Source organism: Alligator mississippiensis, chromosome 1, assembly GCF_030867095.1.
Source record: "Alligator mississippiensis isolate rAllMis1 chromosome 1, rAllMis1, whole genome shotgun sequence".
Taxonomy (NCBI): Eukaryota; Metazoa; Chordata; order Crocodylia; family Alligatoridae; genus Alligator; species Alligator mississippiensis.
The window spans coordinates 260,063,923-260,086,799 of record NC_081824.1 but is presented as its reverse complement, the minus strand read 5'-3'; the positions used below and the strand labels follow the sequence as shown (position 1 = coordinate 260,086,799).

The 22,877-nt window shown below is 40.4% G+C and overlaps 1 protein-coding gene across 2 annotated transcripts in view; it reads left to right on the top strand.

Annotated features, from left to right (window-relative positions):
- The window catches only part of ALCAM (activated leukocyte cell adhesion molecule), a 168,405-nt gene that overhangs the window by 139,506 nt on the left and 6,022 nt on the right, over nt 1-22,877 (top strand). For both annotated transcript variants that reach the window (XM_006258139.4, XM_019476328.2), the window contains exons 9-15: nt 4,781-4,893; nt 6,564-6,699; nt 6,784-6,917; nt 9,486-9,618; nt 10,578-10,616; nt 13,338-13,455; nt 20,818-20,934. In XM_006258139.4, coding sequence (XP_006258201.2) covers nt 4,781-4,893; nt 6,564-6,699; nt 6,784-6,917; nt 9,486-9,618; nt 10,578-10,616; nt 13,338-13,455; nt 20,818-20,905 — 761 coding nt within the window. In that variant the 3' untranslated portion in view covers nt 20,906-20,934. The remainder of the gene's footprint in view (nt 1-4,780; nt 4,894-6,563; nt 6,700-6,783; nt 6,918-9,485; nt 9,619-10,577; nt 10,617-13,337; nt 13,456-20,817; nt 20,935-22,877) is intronic.

The window sequence follows — 22,877 nt, the reverse complement described above, 5'->3', positions numbered from 1 at the left end:
ATCCTTCGAAGTGTTCAAGAGCAGGTTAGACAGACATTTGCCTGGGATGGTTTAGTTGGGAATGCTCCTGCCTTAAGCAGGGAGCTGGACTAGATGACCTTGTGAGACCCCTTCCAGCCCTACTGTCCTGTGATCTTATCTACAGACTGCATTTTTCTCAGCAGAAGTTCAGCTGTTTAGGTCATTCAGAACTCTTGCATACATAAGTATTAGGTCCTAGTCACGTTTTGCTCTTAATCTGTTTGTTCTAGGATCTACTCTCTCTCTACTTCAATCCCCAATGTGTCTTTATAAGTTAGGAATATAGGACTGGGAAAGACCCCAGACTGGGAAAGCCTGTCCTTTGAAGCTTTTCATTTTAGTAAAACGAGAGAATTATTTTATTCATCTCTGGTTTTGTTTTCACAATAACATTATTGTATCCATCAAACTTAGCGGTATGTTAACTTCCCATACAGTGAATATGCTAAGAAATGAAAATAGGGAGGAGAAGAGGAGCCTTCTTTTCCCCACTGCCCTTTCCCTGTAAAGAGACTGAATGAAATTGTGACTAACCATGCTGCTTGCCTTCCCAAAGGAAAAGGAGGGTTTATAGCACTATGGTCCCTAGAAACTGGTCAGCAAAGCTGACTGGGTATAGAGAGCACATGGCACACTTCATAACTGGTTCTTTGGAGGTCCAAGAGGCGTTGTTCCCACTTGGAAAGGGTCCCTAAGCTCCTGCTCTCGAGTTCTGTGCTTCTTCACAATCCATTTTACATGCAGAGGTTCCTTTCCCCTTCTGCTCAGGATTGCACAATACAGGGAAATGGAACTTTAAAAGTCAAAAAGCTCTACTAACTGAATTTGTCCCAGCAAACTAACTAACTTAGGAAATCAACCGAGGCAAAATCTGTGATTAATGAAAATCTAAGGGAAATTATCGCATAGATGATACAGGAAACCTACCTTTCATTCCCAGTAGTGTTCCTGTCTGACCTGAATATATTCAAAATACCAAGCTGCCTGATTACAGCACAGTTGCATCCAATCTGTCACCTCTTTCTGGATTAGAAAATACTATGTAGAAAACACTCTCTTTACGATTTCTCACGTTATTCATATTGCTGTCACATTTTCACTAACTACAAAGTAATGTATCAGATGTAATCCCCTTCCTGATCTGTATGGAAAGCCAGCTCTGAAGTTAATTGAAGACTTCCAATTAGACTAAATTAAAAATTGGCATATACTAAACATGGCACCTACTGAGGAGATTATGCATAATGACAAATTTAATGAAGGAAGTTTTCAGAGGCTAAGTAAATGACTGGCCAAGTAGTCCCAAATTATTTTTTTCCTCTTACAAGTAGGAAAAAAGGCAGGTTTTAAGGGATTCTGTATTCAGACTTTTTCAGTACTTTTCTGCTAACAGAGAGAAGTGTGTGGGAACTTTGTTTCACGTATCACAAAGCTATATGATTCTATCATGTATATAAAGACAAATCGTATTGCCTGATAGGACTTGCCACTAGAAATCTTTCTGCTGAATGGAAGCTTAATTTTATACTTGCTTCAGAAGTCAGTCTACAAAAAATCCTCAGAGATGCACCATTCAGAAATAAATTTCATTCACTATAAATCTTTTCATAAGTTGGTGTGAACCACAGCACTGTGTGAGGAGGGGAGGGAGCTGCATTTCAACACCAAAAAGGGAGGGGACCTTGCATATTACCCTGGAGGAGGTCTGGATTGTAAGATTGCTCTGGGCAGAGTGTCAGTCTTGCTTAAAATGAAGGCCATGAATTTAAGCAGCTCTTGTGTCTTCTGATGCCTATGACAGGATTCCCTCCTGGATGATCTTCTGTGATCTCTTAAGTCTGAGGTGTTATCCTGCTTCAAAGAAATAAAGGTTTGAGTAGAAGTTGAAGGAAAATCACCCTGAGAGAAAAATTCTTAGCCTCTCTCCCACTTTATTACATACTTGGAGAACATCAGAGAAAAAAGGAAACAAGTACAATGAGCTAGCCGTCTCTCACTAAAATGAAAAAAAAGAAAAGAAATGATAGTTCCTTGGCTGACTCATCTCGCTTTTGTGGGACTCATCTTGCTTTCAAAATCCCTTACTGAATGTTGCTGTTTTGGGTTCAGAGGACATGCTTTTTTTTGAAGAGGGGAACACACTTATCGGGCAACTCTCTTCCATTGGTAAAGATAGAATTCTGCTCACCACTGATAGGAGAAATAAGGCCTAGAGATACTGACAAAAGTTAGTAGTATTTGTTCTCAAAGGAAGGGCCCTGTCCTTCCTTTGATGCTGTGCTGCCTTTTACCAAAATACTGTTCCTTTTGAAACAGACAGTCAAGTCAGGCTTATACTTTTGGGTTGAGGGAATTGGCCATAATTGCTTGCGAGGGGCTAAATGAGTTATGATTTGGTGGGCTTAAACAATTCTAAGCCCTTTAGTTCTAGAAAATAAAGGCTAAAGAATTCCTGTCTACTTTGTCACCTGTGTTATCTCAGGTATTTTTAAGATGACTGCTGTTGTAATATCAGTGCACTGAGGATTTGCAATTGGGAAGGAAAACAACAGGCAGGTGACAAGGAGCATCTTCTATATTTACTAAGATAATGAAATATGTCAAGTAGATTGAAATTCAGTTAGCTGCCTGAAGGTGGCAGTAGCACTTGAAAGTCTTTAATACAGAAGAAAGCAAATATTTATGAGAAATTGAGGTTACATAAAGATTTGGGCAGATCTCTTTCCTTGTTAACCACCTCCTTCACAAAGAGCACAGTGGTAATATAGGGGTATGACCTGAGCAAAACCTATATTTCAAAACCCATATTTTAAATATTACTTTTCCCTGTACCATTTCCTTCCAGGGTTTTCTTTTTCTTTTTTTCTAGGGAATGATGGTAAAAGGAGGAGGTTCCTTCCAGCTGCTGGTTATATGAGTGGAATATTTTAATAGCGCCACTGGAAAAATTGTAATGAAATAATAGTGCATTAGTCCCTTACATCTGTTTCAACCACTTGTCATTTCCCCACGTGCATTTAGGGTGACTAGGTATCTTGGTGATCTCTAAGATTACATATGGAAGGTGATAGGGGATGGGGATGAAAGAAGAAGTTTAATTGGGCAGCACTGTCATTCTCTTGCTACACAACTGAATGTGCAAAAAGCACATAATAGCAGCTTGGGGTCTGGAATTTGGAATATTTCACATTTTGGGACGTATAATATAATAAGAAAGAAGAAAAGGAAATGATGCAAAGAACACCTGCACAACATTAGATGAATAAGGAATGCTTTTTAAATGAGGAAGAACTTGGGGAATGGGGATTGAACAGAGTGCCTTTCTGACTCTACCCTGACTAATCTTTTAGTCCACAAGCTTTCTTATAAATGGGAGGTGGAAATCCTCTGAGATAAGGCCATCCACCAAGTTCTGGTCTCTGAACTTCTGCCCTCCAGAACTTAAATCTATAATCAGGTGCTGAAACCTTTCTCTACCCATTCTCTTCCTAACTGGTTTTCTATACCTGCTGTGGCAGGGCACTGCGGGTGCCTGCCACTGTAAGGGCCTGGAGCTGGCAGCTGCCTGATGAGGGCAGCCATTTTGGATCTGGGGCTGCCCATATAAACAGGGCAGTTCTGCTGCTGGGAGGCCAGGCAACAACACCGCGTGGCCGGAGAGCTGCTGGTATCATACGGCAGTAAGGGAGGAGCTGTAGGGGATGGACAGGAGGCTCCTGGTCCTGAGCATGACCTAAAACTGCACCCTGCCAGGAGTGGGTGGCCTGGTGGGGCTCCCAGTGGTGCAGGAGCCCCCAGGAAATGCCAGGCCAGTTACCACCCTGGTGAAAGGTGGGTTGGGGTGCCGCAACCCCTAGCCTTCACCACCGGGGGGGTCCCCCTTGTTTGGAGGGCCTGGAGGGTGGACCTCCAGAGAGAGAGAAAAGGCCATAGACTCAGGCCTGTCTGAGCTCCCCCTGACTGGCCCATGCTGGGGCCAGGACTGGAAGGGTCAAAGGGCCGGGGGCCCACCGCAAGGGACGCCCAAGAGCTGAGGGCCTGGGGTCCTGACTGGCCTGGTGGTGGGCCAGGGCTAGTAGACCAAGGTCCTGGGGGGCGGACCACACCCGAAGGGGAAGTGGTTCAGGGAGCTATGCTGCCCAGGATGAAGGCGGATGAGACCGCCTGAGGAGAGGAATCCAGGCGGGCGTCAGTTAGAAGGATTCTGGGGCCCAGAGTGTGGGCCGGTGATAATGAAAACATCTAGATGCTATCAGCAAGGCTTGGGCTGCGGTGTAGGGGAGGAATGGAGCCACAGATAGTGCCTCCTGGCATCGGGGCCAGAAATGGGCAGCCTCTTGCTTGATTAACAACTATTAAATAATTAACAACAAGTCGTTGTGGGTGATAAGGTGGGTGGTTAGCCCAGAAACAGGTAGGTGGGACCCCGAAGAGGCCCCCTGTTACACCTGCACCAGCTTCTTCCTGCATCTCAACCTGCTAAAACACCTTTTTTTCAGATGATCTATTGATATGTCACCTTTTCACTTTTTTTGTTAGCTTATATTGTACTGGACAAGTCAGGGTTTTTTTGGATAGTCTTTAAAATAATTTTTCTGTTTTGTTTCACAATCAATGTAGATTCTTTTTTAAGAAAATAAATTCTAAGTTTCAAAAGTACCATTAGCCTAGTTTTCTTTGTCTTTTTTTCTTCCCTGAAAACACTCTAATGGGGACAGTCTTCAGAGATGTCTTTTGATAATGATCTTTTTTATCACAGATTTGGATCTGCAGCTTATTCCTAGTGGAGAAGTTACTAAGCAAGTAGGAGAGGCTCTGCCAGTATCGTGTACTATTTCTTCCAGTAGAAATGCAACGGTGCTTTGGATAAAGGTTAGTAATAATAATTCTTGCTGATACCTCACTCGTTTCATTAGATTATTTTTCAGACTCCTTCTGCATTTTAGAAAGAAAAGTCAGCAGTTTTCTTTTTACTTTTTTAAAATTAATTTATTTCAAGCATTGCTAAAACAAAAGATGGCAAATGGTATAACACCAGAGCCTTCATACTGTATGCAGTCTTTTAGATACTGTTGCAAGACTAGTGATTTTTTGCATATCCTGCCTTGATACCTTTGAACAATTTGCCTTAAAGTATACTAGGCCTCTTAAAATCGGGTTTCTTTAAGAATCTGCTCAGGTTGGGCATCACTCATTCAGGCATCCATTTGAATCACTTCTGGAAATGTAAAGATCTTCATGTTTTTTGTTGTGTACCATTAAAGTGCTAAAAGGACAGTGTTGGACTATTGGGGCATGGTGATTAATTGTCTGATTGGTATTGGAGACAGTTCTTGCCATATGTTTAAAACCAACATAGCTCAGTAGAAAGAAAAAAGTACAACAACCATCTAATGGCTGTTCAGTAGCTCAAGTTTCAGTGTGTTGACAGGCCAAATCTAGTTTTCAGTAGACAGTTGTCCATTACTCAAAATGGCTGCCATACCTGGCATCTTTGTTGGCTGTCTCATTTGAGAGGTTAAGGAAAAAATAGACTGTAGACACCAGACCATCCGTGGCGCTCTAGTTCTGAATTAAAATTTATTGCAATGGCAAAGGCAGATAGCATAGGTCATTTATTCTTGATCAGGGTGCTGTAGCACCCTGGGGTGGTACTAGATCATTTATAAAGGGTGCTGCACGGAGGTAAGTGATGTATGAAGAGAGAAGCAGGAAAGCACTGACTCAGGCTTGTCCCTGCATGGCCAATCCCCCACCCCCATTGCACAGCCCCTCTTCACAGAGGTATAAACAAGAGTTTTTGAAATTGGGTGCTACTCAGTTTACAGAAATTATGGAGAGGTGCCTATGGAGGAGTGCCTTGAGTCTGAAAATGTTGAGAACCACTGGTATAGGTAAATGTAATAACACTTCTGTTGCCTCCATGGTGTGTGAAATCCCAGAAGTATAAGACTTGCAGGTTGGAGGGATGGCCAGTATTGGGATCAGTGAGAACAGAGAAACAAATGGAAAAATAGATTTTTTTTCTCAGACTTGTTACAGCTGTTACTAGTAACAGGGTGCATCTAATTAGCTCCACAGTAAAGCATCACAATTTATATATGCAGCATACTAATGAACTCTGCCATAGGACAGTACTCTCCTATGGTAGAGTTCTTTACTGCACCAGAATGTACATGTGGATGTTAACCAGGGGGTTTGTTCCACTCTGGTTCAAATTGCTGCTGTTTTGGGTGCATTTGTAGATGCTGCACCCAGGAACAGTTGACTCCAGCACAAACTGCTCTGGAGTTTACCTTAATTTCACATTTAGGTGAACCCATGCTGTCCAACAAAGGCAGGAATTTAATTTATTTTTAGGGGGCAATTCATCTGGAGGCCCTAACCTAGCAAAACATGTATAATTAAAGTGAAAAACTACTACTTATTTTGTCACTCACAAGATAAGTAGATTTTCTGTGTTGAGCATGCTACACTCTTGTATTTTATTGGATGGGGGCCTAATTTGGAATTCATGTGGACTAACCTCTTTCTTTTCTTAGGACAATACCAGAATGCAGACAACTCCATCATTTTCAAGTCTACAGTATCAAGATGCTGGAAACTACATCTGTGAAACTACATTACAGGAGGTTGAAGGGTTAAAGAAAAGAAAAACACTCCTCCTTACTGTAGAAGGTAATGGAGTGGATGATTATGATTGTGGATTGTTCTCTTCAGAATTATGTTATTGGTATGGTTAATACAATATTGTTCTTTTAGGAAAACCTCAAGTCAAAATGACAAAGAAAACGTATCTAAATAAAGCATCTAAAACCATCATCTGCCATGTGGAGGGTTTCCCCAAACCTGCCGTACAATGGACAATCGCCAGTACTGGAACTGTGATAAATCAAGCAAGTATCTTTCTTATTAACTAAGGCATACAGAGATGCACAAGCAATGTGATTTGAAGTCTAGAAAGCATGCAGATTGATATCAAAGCAGCCCAATTTAATTAGTTTATACACAAGACAGTTAAGAGGTGAAGTAGCTAAACACCTAAAAGGGTACAAAATTCATAGTAGGAGAAGACTCCTGAATTAACAAACAAAGGAAGATCGAATGGCTGGAAGCAGAAGTTAGGCAACTTCAGACTAGGAACTATATATAAATTTTAAGTGAAGGTAATTAACCAATAGAATTAGTTTATCTAGGGAATGTAGTACTTCTTCCTCACTTGATGTTTTCAAGGGTATGTAATAGCACTTCCTCACTTCTTCATTTGATGCAAGACAGTCATCCAAAAGAGATTCCATAGCTCAAACAGGAGTGATTAAAGCAAGAATGTATAGGGTCTTAAGAACTACAAATTCCTATTTTGCTGTATTTCTTAAACCTTTGATGTCTTGCTAAACATGTGACAAGAGTGCTCAGCCTAGGAAAAACATTCCACAAATTAACTGGAGAAAAGATTCTTTGAAACTAAAACAGTTTTAAATATAGTGCTACCAGTGAGCTTGTAGTCGAATACTGGACAAAAAGAATCGTATACATACACAAAAACCATGGAGGGCAGAAGTAATGGTTGTCCTCTGCATTGTATTTTTCAGAATTCACCCTCCAGTAGACTTTGTTAATCTGTCCTGGCCAAATATTACATTCTGTTCTATCCTTGGAGCCTTACTGAAATTAAAGAGCCTGTGCTGGCTATATATATGGACAGAGCTTGCAACTTTCAAGATAGAAAGCTCCACATGCTCCCTAAATTACTGAAAACAATTTTGGGCACAGCATTAACTGAAAGATGATAATAAACAGTAGTAAATTCAGGTGATGGCTATATAAACATTTTAATTTGAGCTGTGATTTTTGTAATAAAACTAAAATAACTGAAGTAGTATAATTTGACCACATGAAGCTTAAAGGGAGACATAACCTTAGACAAGATAAGAATATGAAAATTGTAAACACCGAAGAAAGGCAGTGGGTATGTTTACACGGGACACTTAATGCGCATTAGCCTAATAACACAGAATAGTAGCATCTCATGGCAAAAACTGTACTAATAGCCTACTGTGTAGTCTTAATAGGATAATGTGCAGTAAGCATCATTAAATAACCATGCACTAGTGCTACTGCGTAGTAACTCTAGGTGCTGCACATTTAGTTAGTACTTTATTAAGGAAGTGCTAAACTAAATGTGCAGCATCTAAGATGCATGAATAAATGTGTAGATGTGCCCAGTATGGCTGAAGGAGGCTTAATGGGAAGTAAGAGAAAAAGGCAATAAAAAATTACAGTTGAATGAGGTGGAGCTTTCTAATAGTGATGTATTTGACTATAGCATAACCTAACAAGTGAAACAGCCTGCCCTACTTTAAGACAGCATTTCTCAAACTGTCATATGTAGCAGACTTCAGAACATATGCAAGTAGAAGGGATAGGAAAAGCAAAGAAAGCGGAAAGAGGACATTCAAAGGGAGGAACAAGAAAAAAAAAAAACTCTTCAGATTATATTTCAGGTTGCTGGAGAAGTTAGTGTGATCATAGTGACGCAATATACATTTTGGATAAATAAGTATACAGGTACAGCAAGCAGCATGATAAGTTTATAAGGGCTGCATGACCCAAAATAAATTTGAGAAGCATTGCTTTATGATGTTTAAAACAAGTCTGGACAATCATTGATATACTGAGGGAACTACTTCTTAAAAATATGTACTGAAACAACAAAACTGAATTGCCCAATGCAAACATCTATTATCACTAGGGAAGGGCTTATTTAGTGTATAGTGGGTGCACCTACATGTGCCGTTAAGGAGTCAGCTGCTCCCAGGTGCAGCATCTTCATGTGCATCTCAGACTGCAGCAGTTTGCACCAGGGCGGAGCAGCCCTGGTTTGGCAGGGAGTCCCAGGGGTTAGCCCTGGGCTCCAGAAGGTGGCAGAGGGGCTTGTAGGAGCTGGGGGTCTGGACCCCAGCTGGCTGGGTGTAACAGGGTGCAATTAACACACTCAGTCAATGTGTACACATGCATTTAGGCGTGGTTATTTTTGTTGCCTTAAAATAGTACCCAACAGTACTATCTTACACTGGTGAAAATTAGTTTGCTGCAGTCTAATAGTGTCACAGACGTAGACTATGACACTTTATTCTGTAGCAAATTAGTCTACTGTGCAGATAAGCACATATGTAGATGTACCCAGTGTGTATCATTTTTGGATGGAGCAAAGTGTTTTTCATGTTTAATATTCATATAAGCAGCTAATAAAATCTTATCCTATTTGAATTACAGATATACTACTGAACAGTTTTTCTTTGTGATTTGAAGTAGCTCATTTCTCCAAACTATAAATAGAATATCTTAAAAATATTTATTGCCAGAGTATTTCTTACGAACAATTTCAGTACTGGCTCATGATAGATGTACTTTATATTGTATGGAATCATTTTTGGAATTAATTTTTCTTCTTTCCTTTCCAGACAGAGGAGACCAAATATGTTAATGGAAAATTTTCCAGTAAAATTGAAATTGCTCCTGAAGAGAATGTTACAGTAACTTGCATTGCAGAAAACCAGTTAGAAAGAACTGTGACCTCTATGAACGTGTCTGCTAGTAAGTACTATCAAGATGCTGTTTTCTTGACGTTTTAAATATCATTCTTTAAATTAAACATCCACTATGTAGTACAAGATGTAGATTGTGTAGCAGTAGTGTTAGTGAGAGACTTTATTTTTAATGCAGAAGACATACCAGTTTTAAATCCAACCTAGGAGGTAGTGAATTGAATGAGTTACTAGCAGGTGGCGGTTCAGTTTCTAGAGGATGTGAAGTGACTTAAGTCTTAGTACAATTCAGTGGGGCAGTGTCTGTATTAAAAAAAAAAAAAAGCTCACAGTGGCTCTAACTCACTCCGTTGTTTAATGTCTTAGCAGAAAGGCCAAGGAATCTAATGAATATACAGAGTAAATTCCCCTCATATGCTTATAGATGAATCCCCTCTAGAATCATGGATTCAGGAGATTTTTGCTGCTGTATTTCAAAATATATTTGCTTAGTGGCTACATGATGTCATTCTTTGCTCTTGTACATACATTGTGTGTAAAGTATTTTATTTATTTATTTATTAGATCTCATTACTAAAATGATATCTTTTCTTAGCTGCCAATTTTGTGGTATGCCATTAATGGCTGTGTGACTTAGTTTCAGAACAGAATCCACACATGGGTGCTAGCATCTAATCCAGTATTGTTTACAGTAATAAAAAGGCAGAGTGCTGATGTTTTTTGGTGGGGTAATATAATGCTTAGTTAAAAGCATCTCTAAGATTGAACTTCTTTCTGTCTTTCCAAACTCTTTAGTATGATGCCTGAAAACTATAAAATAAAGTTTGCTGCCTGAAAGTAAGATTAATTATTATGTTGTGTTGCTAATGCTGTATGAACATTTCTGTCCTGGCTGTAAAATAGACCATTGTATTGAAATAAATATCATAGCACATTATGAGGGTGAAGGTAACTCTTTAGTTCTCAATGGGTTTTTGTTTTTAACTGTATTACAATTTTTCATTTCAGTAACTTTTCCAGAAACCGATGAGGCAGAGGATAGAAATGGTATGTATGTACAGCACTGCATATCCCACTTTCTTAACTGTATCAGCTAAAGCTTTTTGAAAACATAGAAAATTAGGGTTAGAAGTAGTCCAACCCCTTACTCCAAAACAAGACCATTCAACTATATCATCTCAGCCAAGACTATCTAGCCAGGTCATAAAAACCTCCAAGAATGGAGACTCTGCAACCTCTCTGGGTAATCTGTTCCTGTGCTTTACTCTCCTGTGTGAGAGTTTTTTCTAATATCTAACCTCAACTTCTCTTGCTGCAACTTGAGACCATTGCTCCTTGTTCTGTCATCTGCCACCACTGAGAACAGTCTACCTCTCTTTCTCTTTTCTCATGTTCCCTGCCCCTGAACATTGTTGCCCTCCACTGAAATTGTTCCAATTTGTCCCACACCCTGTCTGTAGTGAGAGGCCCAAAACTGGACATAGTATTCCCAGAAGTGGTCTCATCAATACTGAACAGGGGGAATAATCACTTCCCTCGATCTTCTGGTAACACCCCTACTAATGCAGCCCAGTATGCCCTTAGCCGCCTTTGCAACCAGTGTACACTCTTGGCTCATGTTCACTGTAACCCCCAGGTCCTTTTCTACAGAACTGCTGTGTAGCCAAGCCACTCCCCAGCCTGTACCAGTGCATGGGATAGTTTCATCCTAAGCAAAGAACTTTGCATTTCTTCCTGTCCAATCCTCCAATTTGTTGAGGTTTCTGAATACTAGCCCTACCCTCCAGCATATCTGCTACTCCCCCAAATTTGGTGTCATCTGGAAACTTGCCAAAGGTTCATTCCATCCTAACTTCCAGGTTGTTGATGGAGATATTGAACAAAAATGACCCCTGGGGCACTACACTTGAGACTAGCTGCCAACTAGATATCGAGCCATTGACTACTACGCTCTGAGCCCAATGGTCCAGCCAGTTTTCTATCCACCGGACAGTCCGTTCATCCAACCCATACCTCTTTAACTTGCTTGCAAGAATGTTGTGGGAGAACATATCAAAAGACTTGATAAAGTCAAGGTATATCATGTTCACTGCTCTCCCTGCTTCTACAGAGTCAGTCATCCATCTCATCATAGAAGGCAATCAGGTTGGTCAGGCATGACTTGCCCTTGGTGAATTGATGCTGTTCCTAATCACCTCCTCCTCCAAGTACTTAGAAACAGATTCATTGGGTACCTGATGCATGATTTTTCCAGGGCCCGAGGTAAGGCCGACTGGTCTTTAGTTCCCCGGGTCCTCCTCTATCCTCTTCTTAAAGATGGGCACTATATTTGCCCTGTTCTAAACATCTGGGACCTCTTCTGATCACCTTTACTTTTGCAGAGCTGCTGATAAAGATAATGGTCAGCAGCTCTGCAATCACATCTGCCAACTCCCTCAGTACCCTCAGGTGCGTCATGTCCAGCCACATGGACTTGTACACATCCAGCTTTTCTAAGTTATCCCCAACATGTTCTTTCACCACTGGCTGCTCACCTCCTCCCCAAATGGTGCTGCCACGTGCCATAGTCTGGGAGCTGACCTTGCTTGTGAAGACTGAGGTATAAAAGGTATTGGGTATTTCACCCTTTTCTGCATTATTTGTCACTAGGTTGCCTCTCCCATTCAGTAAGGGACCCACACTTCCCCTGATCTTCCTCTTGTTGTTAACATACTTGTAGAAACCCTTCTTGTTACCGTTTGCATACCTTGCTAGCTGCAACTTCAGTTGCGCTTTGGCCTTCCTGATTTCATCCCTGCATGCCCAAGCAATGCTCTTATACTCCTCCCTAATCATTTATCTAAGTTTCCACTTCTTGTAACCATCCTTTTTGTGTTTTAACTCACTGAAGAGTTCCCTGCTAAGCAAAGCTGGTCTTCTGCTATACTTTCTAATCTTTCTGCACATCAGGATGGTTCTTTCTTGTGCCCTCAGTAGGGTTTCTTTAAAGTGCATACAGCTCTCCAGGACTCCTTTCCCACTCAGACTGGCCTCCCTGAGTGAGTTGAAGTATGCTTGCCTCAAGTCCAGGGTCCTTACTCTGCTTCTCCTTTCTTCCTTTCCTCAGATTCTGAATTCAATCATGTCATGGTCACTGCTGCCCAAATTTTACATCCCCCACTAATTCTTCCCTGTTGTGAGCAGCTGAACAAGAAGAACATGGCCCCTAGTTGGCTTCTCCAACATGTGCACCAGAAAGTTGACCCCAACTAGGGCCAGTGATACAAAAATTTCTGCTAGCTGTTTGAGAGAGCCGCATCCACCTCCTCCTCCTGGTCTGGTGATCTATAGCAGACACCCACCATGACACCACCCTTGTTGCTCTCCCCTCTAACCTTAACTCACAGATTTTCAACAGGCCTATCTCCAGCTTCATACCAGAGCTCTAAGTAATCATATAGCTCTTTTACATAAAGCACAACTCCTCCTCCTCTCCCCTGCCTGTAACACAATTATTATTTTATAATAATTGTTAATGTAATTGAATAATTTCCACAACCCTTCGCAGCTGGACTTGAGTTAAAATAGCTGTGGCTATGAATATCTAAAAATTAGACTGTTGAAACTTTGTCCTTTAACAGTATTAAAGCTTGCCTATTTACTTTTTCATGCATTTTACATAGTTTTGGCTGTTTGATTAAGTCTTGTTTGGGGTTATTTTTACACCTGACATTTACTGCCAGCTATGATTGTAGAATGACTTCATGAGCTTTTCTTCTTTGTTTTTAGATGACAATACAGAAAAGGTTAATGACCAGGCAAAGCTAATAGTGGGAATTGTTGTTGGTCTCCTGCTAGTTGCTCTGATTGCTGGCATTGTCTACTGGCTTTATATGAAGAAATCAAAGTAAGAATTTACAGTGGATAAATAACTTTTTTTTTTTATTTAAAGAAAATGTGCACTTACCTATTTTGGTCTCTAAAGTATTCACAATATGTAGGAATAGACAAGTTACCACCATAGATAAATTGTATGTTGTATCTGAAATTAATAGACGTCTTGATGGGGAAACAGCTACAGCACAGATTTCAGAGGGGGCATCTTTCTTAGTCATTTAGGGCCAGATTCTGTTTGCACTGAAGTCAGTAAAAGTTTTTGTTTTTTTTCCATTTCACTTAAATGGGATTTGGCATTTAAACCAAGTTGAATTAGGGACTCCCAACCACTTGCCCAGGAATGCAAGGGACTTGATTAAATTTCTTAAAAAGCACTTTGAGATCTTCCATCAGTATCTGCTTTAATTCACTCTTTTGTATTGCTTGAAAACAAAGGAGTCACTGTCTAGAGCTGCATGTTTAATCATCCCTTGAACAGTATAGGTTTTTCTTACTGGCCCTGATCATTTTAAGTGGTTTTATTGATACAGAAAAAGAACCTTAACCAAGATGGTGATGCGAAAGTGATTTCATCAGGTCCCCTAACTAGTTACAGTGCGGCAATGATGTGGGGGTGGGGAGGAAAAAAACCAAACCCATGCTTTTACCCAGAAGCAGCATGTTAGTTCATCCTGGCATCTGCAGCATCTATATAGATTGGGCACTTCAGCAGGACTTTTTGGTGCTTTCATCTAATAGCTGATTCAATTGGCTATTAGATAAAAGTGACAAAAAGCCCCACTAAAGTGCCTGCTCTATACGGATGCTGCAGTGGGGTCAAAGTAACATACTGCCTCTTCTGGGCATGTGCTGGGCTCAGCACAGGAGCATGCTGACTTTAAAGTGCCAGGTGTTTTTTGAGGGGGTTTTTCATGCCTGCAAGCAGCCTGTGTCTCTAGTTGTAATCCAGTATTTATCTTCTCAGGTTGGGGTCAGTCAAGGTAAGTCTGATGGCAGGGTAAGTCTGTCCTGTCAGGGATTCGGTGGAGTTAGCTGACTTACAAGGTCACATTCATAAAGTGTTCTGACAAGGGACATCATATGATTAGAGACAGTTCTATATGAAGATATAGAGCATCACAGCTTGTCTGTGTTTCCCTATTTTTTTCTTCCTCCCCCCCAAACATCTAAAATATACATATTCTAAGATTAATTTCCCTCCCCACTAAACAGTTGCAGGTCTGTCCGTCTGTCAGTAAAAAGCTCTCTTCTGTGGTTAGCCACAACTGAGCAGTTTGGGGAATTTCCTAAACAGGGCATCCCTACAAAAAAATCTAAGCACAATCAACATGTAGTATTAAAAGGGGAAAGGAGCATTAAAATTATTTGTTTGATCAAAAATATTTCCCTCTGCTGTTTTTCCTTCCCTTATAATGAGCCGTTGTTTCATTTTGTTGAGTCCTCATATTCAAAGTGGGGGGGAGAGTATAATTTTTACTCTCTGGCATGTTTTTGTACTTTATGGTATTTGGTTTTTAAAGTTTACTTCAAAGTTAAGTAACAGAATATTCTAAAATGAGCAACAAAAATGGAAAATTAAGTCTGTGGTAGGACAAGCTCATTGGGAGCAATGCAAAAGCATCATAGGATCATAGAAAGTTAGGGTTGGAAGGGACATTGAGCAGGGGGTTGGACTAGATAACCTACAAAGTGTGACCAGCCCCCAACTATATTATCCCAGTTAAGGCTTTGTCTAGCTGGGTCTTAAAAACCTTCAAGGATAGATATTCCACAACCTCCTGGGTAATCTGCTCCAGTGCTGTACTACCCTTCTTGAGAGTTTTTTCCCCAGTATATAACCTGAACTTCCCTTGCTGCAACTTGAGGTAGTCTGTATTTAATATATTTCTTTAGAAATTGGTGACAACATATCAGTGATTGAAATATGTAACATGTTCCCTTTCCCGTTTTCTGGATGCAAAGAGTCAGCAGAAGAAAGCAGTATTTATTATAAAGCAAGATTTCAGTGCAAATACACCAGAAAGCCTATGCAGCTATGTCACAAACCACTCAGAATCCTTACTGACCCCGAGTGCATCCAGTCATAACCTTGCATCTCCACACAGGCCACTCTTGAACACTTAGGTACTTGTTGAATGCACTCTCAGACAGTTACTCACCTAATCTATGTTCCCAAAAGGACATCCCTGCAAAGTCTGAGAAGTCAGCAGCCCAGCATTTCCCAAGCTTCTTGAGGCAAGAAGAAAAAATACTTTTTTGTTTTATTGTGGTTTGTAAGATCTTGATCTGTCTTGTCATCTAATGTAATAGGAACGTTACTTCTAGCCACTGAGTATGTTCACAGCAATTAACTTGTAATTATTCATCACTTAGCGCAAAAGCCAGTTGTTGCTGTATTATATTTAACTACATATATTTAACATATACTGCCCTGTCAAACAGGCATGTTACCAATATTCCATATCGCTCACCACCCCTCTCTGACCAAAGAGTTGCGAACTACCATTTTCTTCTTTGATGTAGCCAGGCAACCAAATAAATAGTCAGTTGCCACATGCCACTTCAGGCCTGGTTAGCTAGGACATCAGGCTCCCAGTAAATTGCAAGTGCATCCCTTATGTAGGGAACATCTGTAGGTACAACTATCTTAAGCGACCCATTTCATTTGTAAGGGGTTTGTCTTATAACTAAGCAAACTGGTCATATAAAAAGTAGTGCTAGTAGCTTCTATATATACTTATATTTTAGGGAGGCATGTTTTTCAGAGGCATGTTTTCTGATTTTTTTAAACTTGGTCTCATTTTCTTCTTCTTCCCTGGACCCCTCCTCTCCCTCTAATTAGGAGCACATACCTGAAGATAAGCTAAAACACAATGAAGTTGATTTATACAGCAAGTTTTATGGAGATCAAATGCACCCTAAATTGTTGGAAGCCTCTCAGCAGTCTCTTGCTAATCTGAGGCCAGTTACATGATGAACAACAAAAACTGTGCTTTGCTGCTACTTCACACATTTACCACATCACTTGAAAGTTACCAGTCATATTATGTAAAAAACATTTGTAACGTGACATACAGAAGCTGCATTATTGCTCACATGATTACCTTCCATTATATTAATTACTTACTTTCTTTTCATTTGAATGTGATTAATGTTGGTGTGCATTTGTACCAACATGTGCATTTTCCCCACTGGTCATCATTTCTTCAATGCTAGAATATTGTCTTCAGGCAAGCCCCTTCTTTCTGCTGTTGGTCAAAGATGGTGCAGATAATCCTGTTTCTTATTCTGGGCCCTTGTTTTTTTTATGCAGTCTTTAGTAAATGATGGGTTTATGAGTAAAAATCTAAACATGCCTTTCAAAAGTGATGCCATTTATAAAAATTAATGGTTCCTGCTTCAATGCAGAGAGAGACTTAAATGCACTTTTCTCTCCGTTGCTGCCATATTCATCAAGCAAGCTGAGATGACAGGGACACCTACTACTTTGAATTTTCCTGTTAAAATAAATCACAGTATGAAATGTTGAGTCTGGTGGTAAAAGGAAGTCAGAAACCATGGGAGACTAATTCTGAATGAGCTCTTATATTTAACAGTTTAATCAAGGACACACAAAAAAGGAAATACTGTTTTTCCATTAGTGAATATCATACTGTGAATGACATCTAAGTAAAACTGCTGAAGGTAGAGATCAGCCCAATCCAAGGGGAAACTGGTGATCCCATAATCTCTATAAACGGCAGGTCAAAGGCAGGAGAAAACTTTTCTTGGAGAAAACTCAGGACTTTTCTTGAAGCTAAGTGTGAGATGTCAGATGAGGAGCCTAAATTTTAGTGAACCGTACAAGGATGTATAATCTGAGTAGGGGAGAAAAGTACAGGAAGCTGAAACAAATTATAAGCGAAGCTGTAGTATTACCTGGTCTTAGTTACAAGTCTGCTTCAGATAAATAGATGCCACTGCCATTTCCCACAATGTATAATGGTGTCAGATAGGTTTGTATGGCTATACATAACATACTACCCAACTCCAACAGGTTTGAGTGACTTCTAGCAACATGTGGTATCTAGTTAAGCTGCTGTAGTAGGGATATACTTCCCAGAGGATCTACAGCAGTGATACTTCAGTTTAGTTCAGGTTGAGATGTCCTAGCACACTAAGCACAGACTAGCAGCACTGAATTCTGCATTGTAGATGTGTCATAGCCTGGTCATAAAAGTTGCAAAATCACAAAAGCTGGTGAGTGCAATACAGTTAGCTGCCAGAAGAACCAATAGGGGGATTTAAGTGTATTGCCAGCTTGCCACTAGCTGGTTACGAACTCAGGCTGTATTATTGTGGTTCTTGCGCCTGAGTTTTCCACTCTTGTGACCATTGGTACAGCTCCAGAGTCAAGGTGCTGGTTGCCTCAGTACCAGTAAGAGCCCTGTGTTTTAATAGGCCTGAGAGTATTGCCTGCCCAAGGATCACTAATATTTAAAGCTGTGGCTGTCAGTGGTAGTGTCTGGGGGAGCCCTAGTATTGCAATACAGCACAGGACTGTCCAACTGGTGCCCCAGGAGGGCTTAAGTTATAGCCCCTGGGCTCCTGCCCAGATACCATTCCCCTCATTGCTCTGGCTTTCCCTAGGCTCTTCCTCTCTCCTCCAGCTACTATGTCCTGCCTCTGCCCCAGGGAAGGTGGTGGTGGGGTGCCCATGAAGACATGCATTGTAGGGGTGGGGAGGCACCCACATGGGCATGCAGAGGAGAGGGGGAAGCATCTGCTTAGCCCAGTGGGCTGTGGCTCAACTGGTGCAGCATCTGCAGCCCCCAGGAGCTAGGAAGCCCCCAGCTTCCCTAGCCCCCAGGAGCCCTACAGTAGTGGTATCACAGACTTCTGTATCCACTAGAAACTAACATTGTGATGCTTCTATCCTTAGCGTTAGGTATGAAAATAAATGGCCAAATTTACAGACATACTGAGTTCCTCCAGCATGTATTACCTTCTCTGGGCCATAACAGGAGCTGTAGCTCCTCACTTGCTCTGAAATTGCAATCTCCATCTTCACAAAAAATTAGAACATTTGGGGCCTGAAAGGTTCATGATGATGTCTGTGATATTAGAGGGGAGAGAAACAGAATCCAGCATAGTTAGACAAGTTTCTTACATACAACTCTCGAACAATAAGAAACAAAATAGTTGTATCCATTTATCAACTTACAGTTTTAGTATCTGCAACTGTAACCTACACAGAGTAATAGTGGGTTCAGAACTGACTAGTGTTAACATGAAAGCCAGCCTGGCTTAGGCTCTGCACACAGTGAGGGACACAACGAACTTATAGTAATTTTACATAATTCTCTTTTATTGTGGCTTATTCTCAGACTTAATTTGTTATATTTGACATATGCCCTTACATTTCTATAAATTAAAGTTTAGCCCTACTTCCTCTGCTTCAGTCGTGTTCCATGGCTAAAGCAGGATTTTGCTTATTGGACTTTGTCAATTAATGTGCAACTGTTGGTGCCCTTTTTAAGCAAGCCTGGTCGTCTTGCTGGAGACACCCCAGAATGGTTATTATCTGTCATCATCTGCTTAGCTGTTATGGAGGAGACATTTCATGTCTTGCTATTTAGATGACAGGCAAAATCCATCGTAGCCAACAAAAACAAGTAAGGCTTAAAAATATATTTTAAATCTCCCTAATCCACAGTAAATTTATTAAGCTAGAAGAAGTTTATCCAATGTTAGGATATTCTTTTTTTCTCTGTATTATGGTCTTGCAGTGCATCTCTCATTTCCTCTCTGAGGTGTCAGATGAGAAAACGAATAAGTTTACTCTACAACAGAAACTTACTATAGTGCAACTAGCAACTTTGTGACAATCTTAACAATTTAAATGACAGGAATCAGTGATAATGAACTAAAGCCACTGATCTTTGGCTTGAAAGCCCAGCTAGTACAAAGACCTCCCCACTAGCCATACTTGAAGTTTCAGGCTGTTGTGCATAGTCAGAACTTCATTCAGAATCTTACATTTATATATTTTTAAATCAGGCGCAAAGATGTGTACCTTCTTTGCATCAGGCTGTTTCACGTGCCTTGCACAGGGGACTTGGCTTGTCAACAATGTATGATTTGGAATACATTTAATACACCAAAGTTGTCCTATTTTGTCCTAACCCATTATCTGAATTAAGACTTAACTAACAGCACTTCTTTAGGATGCTTTGAAGAACATTTGCAGTGCTTGCCTACCTCCTTGCACACACTAAGAGCATGCATGCAGACATCCCACCAATGAAAAATAAAGGTACAATAAAAAGTATAAAAGGTTACATGATGTATGGTGTCAGTCTGTGACATGTCAGACTCTTGCTAACTTGTGTCATCACTGAATTCTACAAGTCAATGTCACCTCAGTTCTTTACCCTGAAGCAAGGGTGAGCACATGCATAAATCTGTCACAACAGACATAACTTTTTCTGTAGAGGAAAAATTATCCACAGAGAACGTATATATGATAAGCTGCTTTGACACAGGGGATTTACTTTGCCCCACTCACATATGTTGCCTATTTACATTTTAAAAGTTGTGGCCTTTAAAACGTTATCACACCACTGCAGGAATCTTTCACCTTGGCAGACAGTGAAGCTTCTCTCGCACATTAAATGAATGGCTTAGTGGTTTTATTGTGCTAAGCTACACTAAGCACTTAACTCATTAATTCATCTTCACTACTTATATTAAAGATGACCTGCTATTTAAACAAGACATACCTCTTTCTCCTGCTGCTCAAATATTTACACATTCTCTTTTCTACAGAAAAGTTGTCAGTCATAACTATCAGAGATCTAGAAACAAATAGCATCCAGGTGGTACCCAGAATGCTTTTCCAGCATGGCATAAGTTCTCATTAACTTCTTCACAGTAAGGGAGCTTCTGCTGTTTTGGCACAAGCTCCAGAAAGCAATTATTCCATGAGCACACACAGAGACTTGTTGGTAAGGATGCTTTTCTTACAAATCTCAGTTTAGTTTGTTCATAAACACGGCTTCCTTAATACAACATGTAAAGGATCTATGCAATGAATATGTCAGCAAAAAGTGTACAGCCGGTTTAACGTGACTAAGTGTACATGGCAAGTGAGCTCAGATAATTTAGGATCTTTTTAAAGCAGAGTATGTGTATGCAACCTTACCTCAGTGCTAAATTCTATGGAGAAACTAATAATAATACCATCAGTATATTCATGGCCATATGCAAGCTTATTACTGGGCCGGTAATTAAATTGTGCACATTTTCTGTATTGGAAAGAGGCATAGCATATTAAAGTTTTGATGGAGCAAAATGCATAGTCATGAAAATAAGATATTATTTTTCATCATAGGACAGCGTCAAAACATGTAGACAAAGACCTTGGAAATATAGAAGAGAATAAAAAGCTAGAAGAAAACCATCATAAATCTGAAGCTTAAAAGACAAAACATGTCAGTCATCATTCCAGGTGGGTATTGTGAACTGCAATGTATGGTATATGCTTGTCCACTATTCCCCACTTCTGCATAGAATCAGAATTGCTTACTTGTACCTCCCATCTTGTTCTGCTAAAGGAGATGTTTCTTTTAATTTAAAAGGTAAGTAGCTTGTACTCTTAGAGCAAAATGGCCCTGAATTTCTCATTAGTGTAAGGTCCACAGTTGCCATCTGGCAAGAACTGTAAGATGTTGTAGCCTTATTTCAGAATACAAGAATTTGTATTAAAGACAGTGGGAACTACCATATTTACTCAAATATAAGACAAGGTTTCTTCCCTCCACAATCAGCATAGCAAAAACACAGCGCCTTGTCTTACACTTGCATACAAGGAAACCTCATTAAATACATTTGGCAGCAGTTTAGTGATACACAAAGCAGCATGTGCTCAGTATCAGAAACCAACTTTGAAGCTGATTAAATGCAGCTAACACTGAACATGATTATAAAAAAAATGGTCCCCCTTAAGCAAACATACTGATGGGCACCTTCCAAGTGAAAATGTTAGTGCAGCACTTCTGATTAAGATATATGGCAGTTCCCATTAAACTCAGCCTCATAGCTGACTCTTTTCTGAGCAAGTGAGCCATTGACTACAGTTTGACTTCCCTTCACTCCCACAGCTGAGCTGTGCCTTTCTTGTCCGTTTCCAATTATTCCTGTTTCTTCACCAGCCTTAAATATCTGCAATCACCACCAAACGGCGCCCCAAACAATTCACCCAGATTCCCTCTATCCGTTACCCTGTTGCATATGATTACAGTGGCCCTGCACCTCATCTGCATATGAGTTATGGGATCCTCCAAAAATGTGCAACAAGAACACCTGGTTCCAGTCATAAGTGGGGGCTAATTAGCACACGGATCCTTTTGGGGGGGGGGGAGGGTGTATTCTGGCGTACACACACACATACTGAGCAGTGCTGAGCTATGGGGTGCAGTGCTGAGCATGGCTTGAAATGCTGTTGACATTGTTGGAGCCCAGCCCAATGAACAAGATGGTCAATTATGAGCCTTTTGGCTTTGACTAATATGCATACTTTGCACTATATACAAATAGGTACAAAAGTGCTGCTTAAAAGTGCGCTTATGGGGTACCTGAATTAAAACTTGTAACTGTTTCATAGAAGTTCAAATGTATCAGTTCCAGATGAACTAAGTTTTTGGGCACCCATAGTAATATGCCTATATGCTTATTTCAGTCAGTGTTTTCAGATTTGCTCCTCACTTTCACCATGTGCTCAGGGAGAGCAGGGTCTGATGGGGGGAGGGCAGGCAGGGAAGGAGTAGGCTGCAGAGGACAAGGGGGCTACCTGACTCCCCAGATTTATTTTCCCTGCTGTAGCAGTTGGAGATGGACAAATTCAAGGCAAACCCCCAATAGTTAGGTTTTATACCTGGAAAATTGTAACAAATCTATACATTTTCTATGTATGTAGAATCTAGTAATTGCAGGGTCATCTTATATTTGACTACATAGATACTTGTATCTCTGTTGTCTTGGGAAAGTGAGAACTGCCCCCCTGGACAGCTAAGTGCACATGTACATTAAAAATTGGCTTATGAATGTCAGAGTTCTTACCCAATTCACATAAAATTTCCCCAGTTGTTATATATCACTTAGCATTTAAGTAGCATAATAACTAAACTGAAGAAAATGTTGGGTTTTATAGTGAAAAAGAAGCTGACTTAAAGTAAAAGGAACATCACTGCTTACAGTATATAAAAGTAGTGTTTGTAAACACCTCAAAAAATTATTTCAGTTCAAGGGACAGGAAGCTCCACTTAGCAGAACGCCACTGAAAGGTAACTTTCCTTGTTTTTTCCATTGGCCTTCTGTTGGAGATGGAGGCAGTAACATAGCAGTGCTATTGCAGGTGGGGTGTAGATTTTCCCACTTCTAATTTCTATAGAA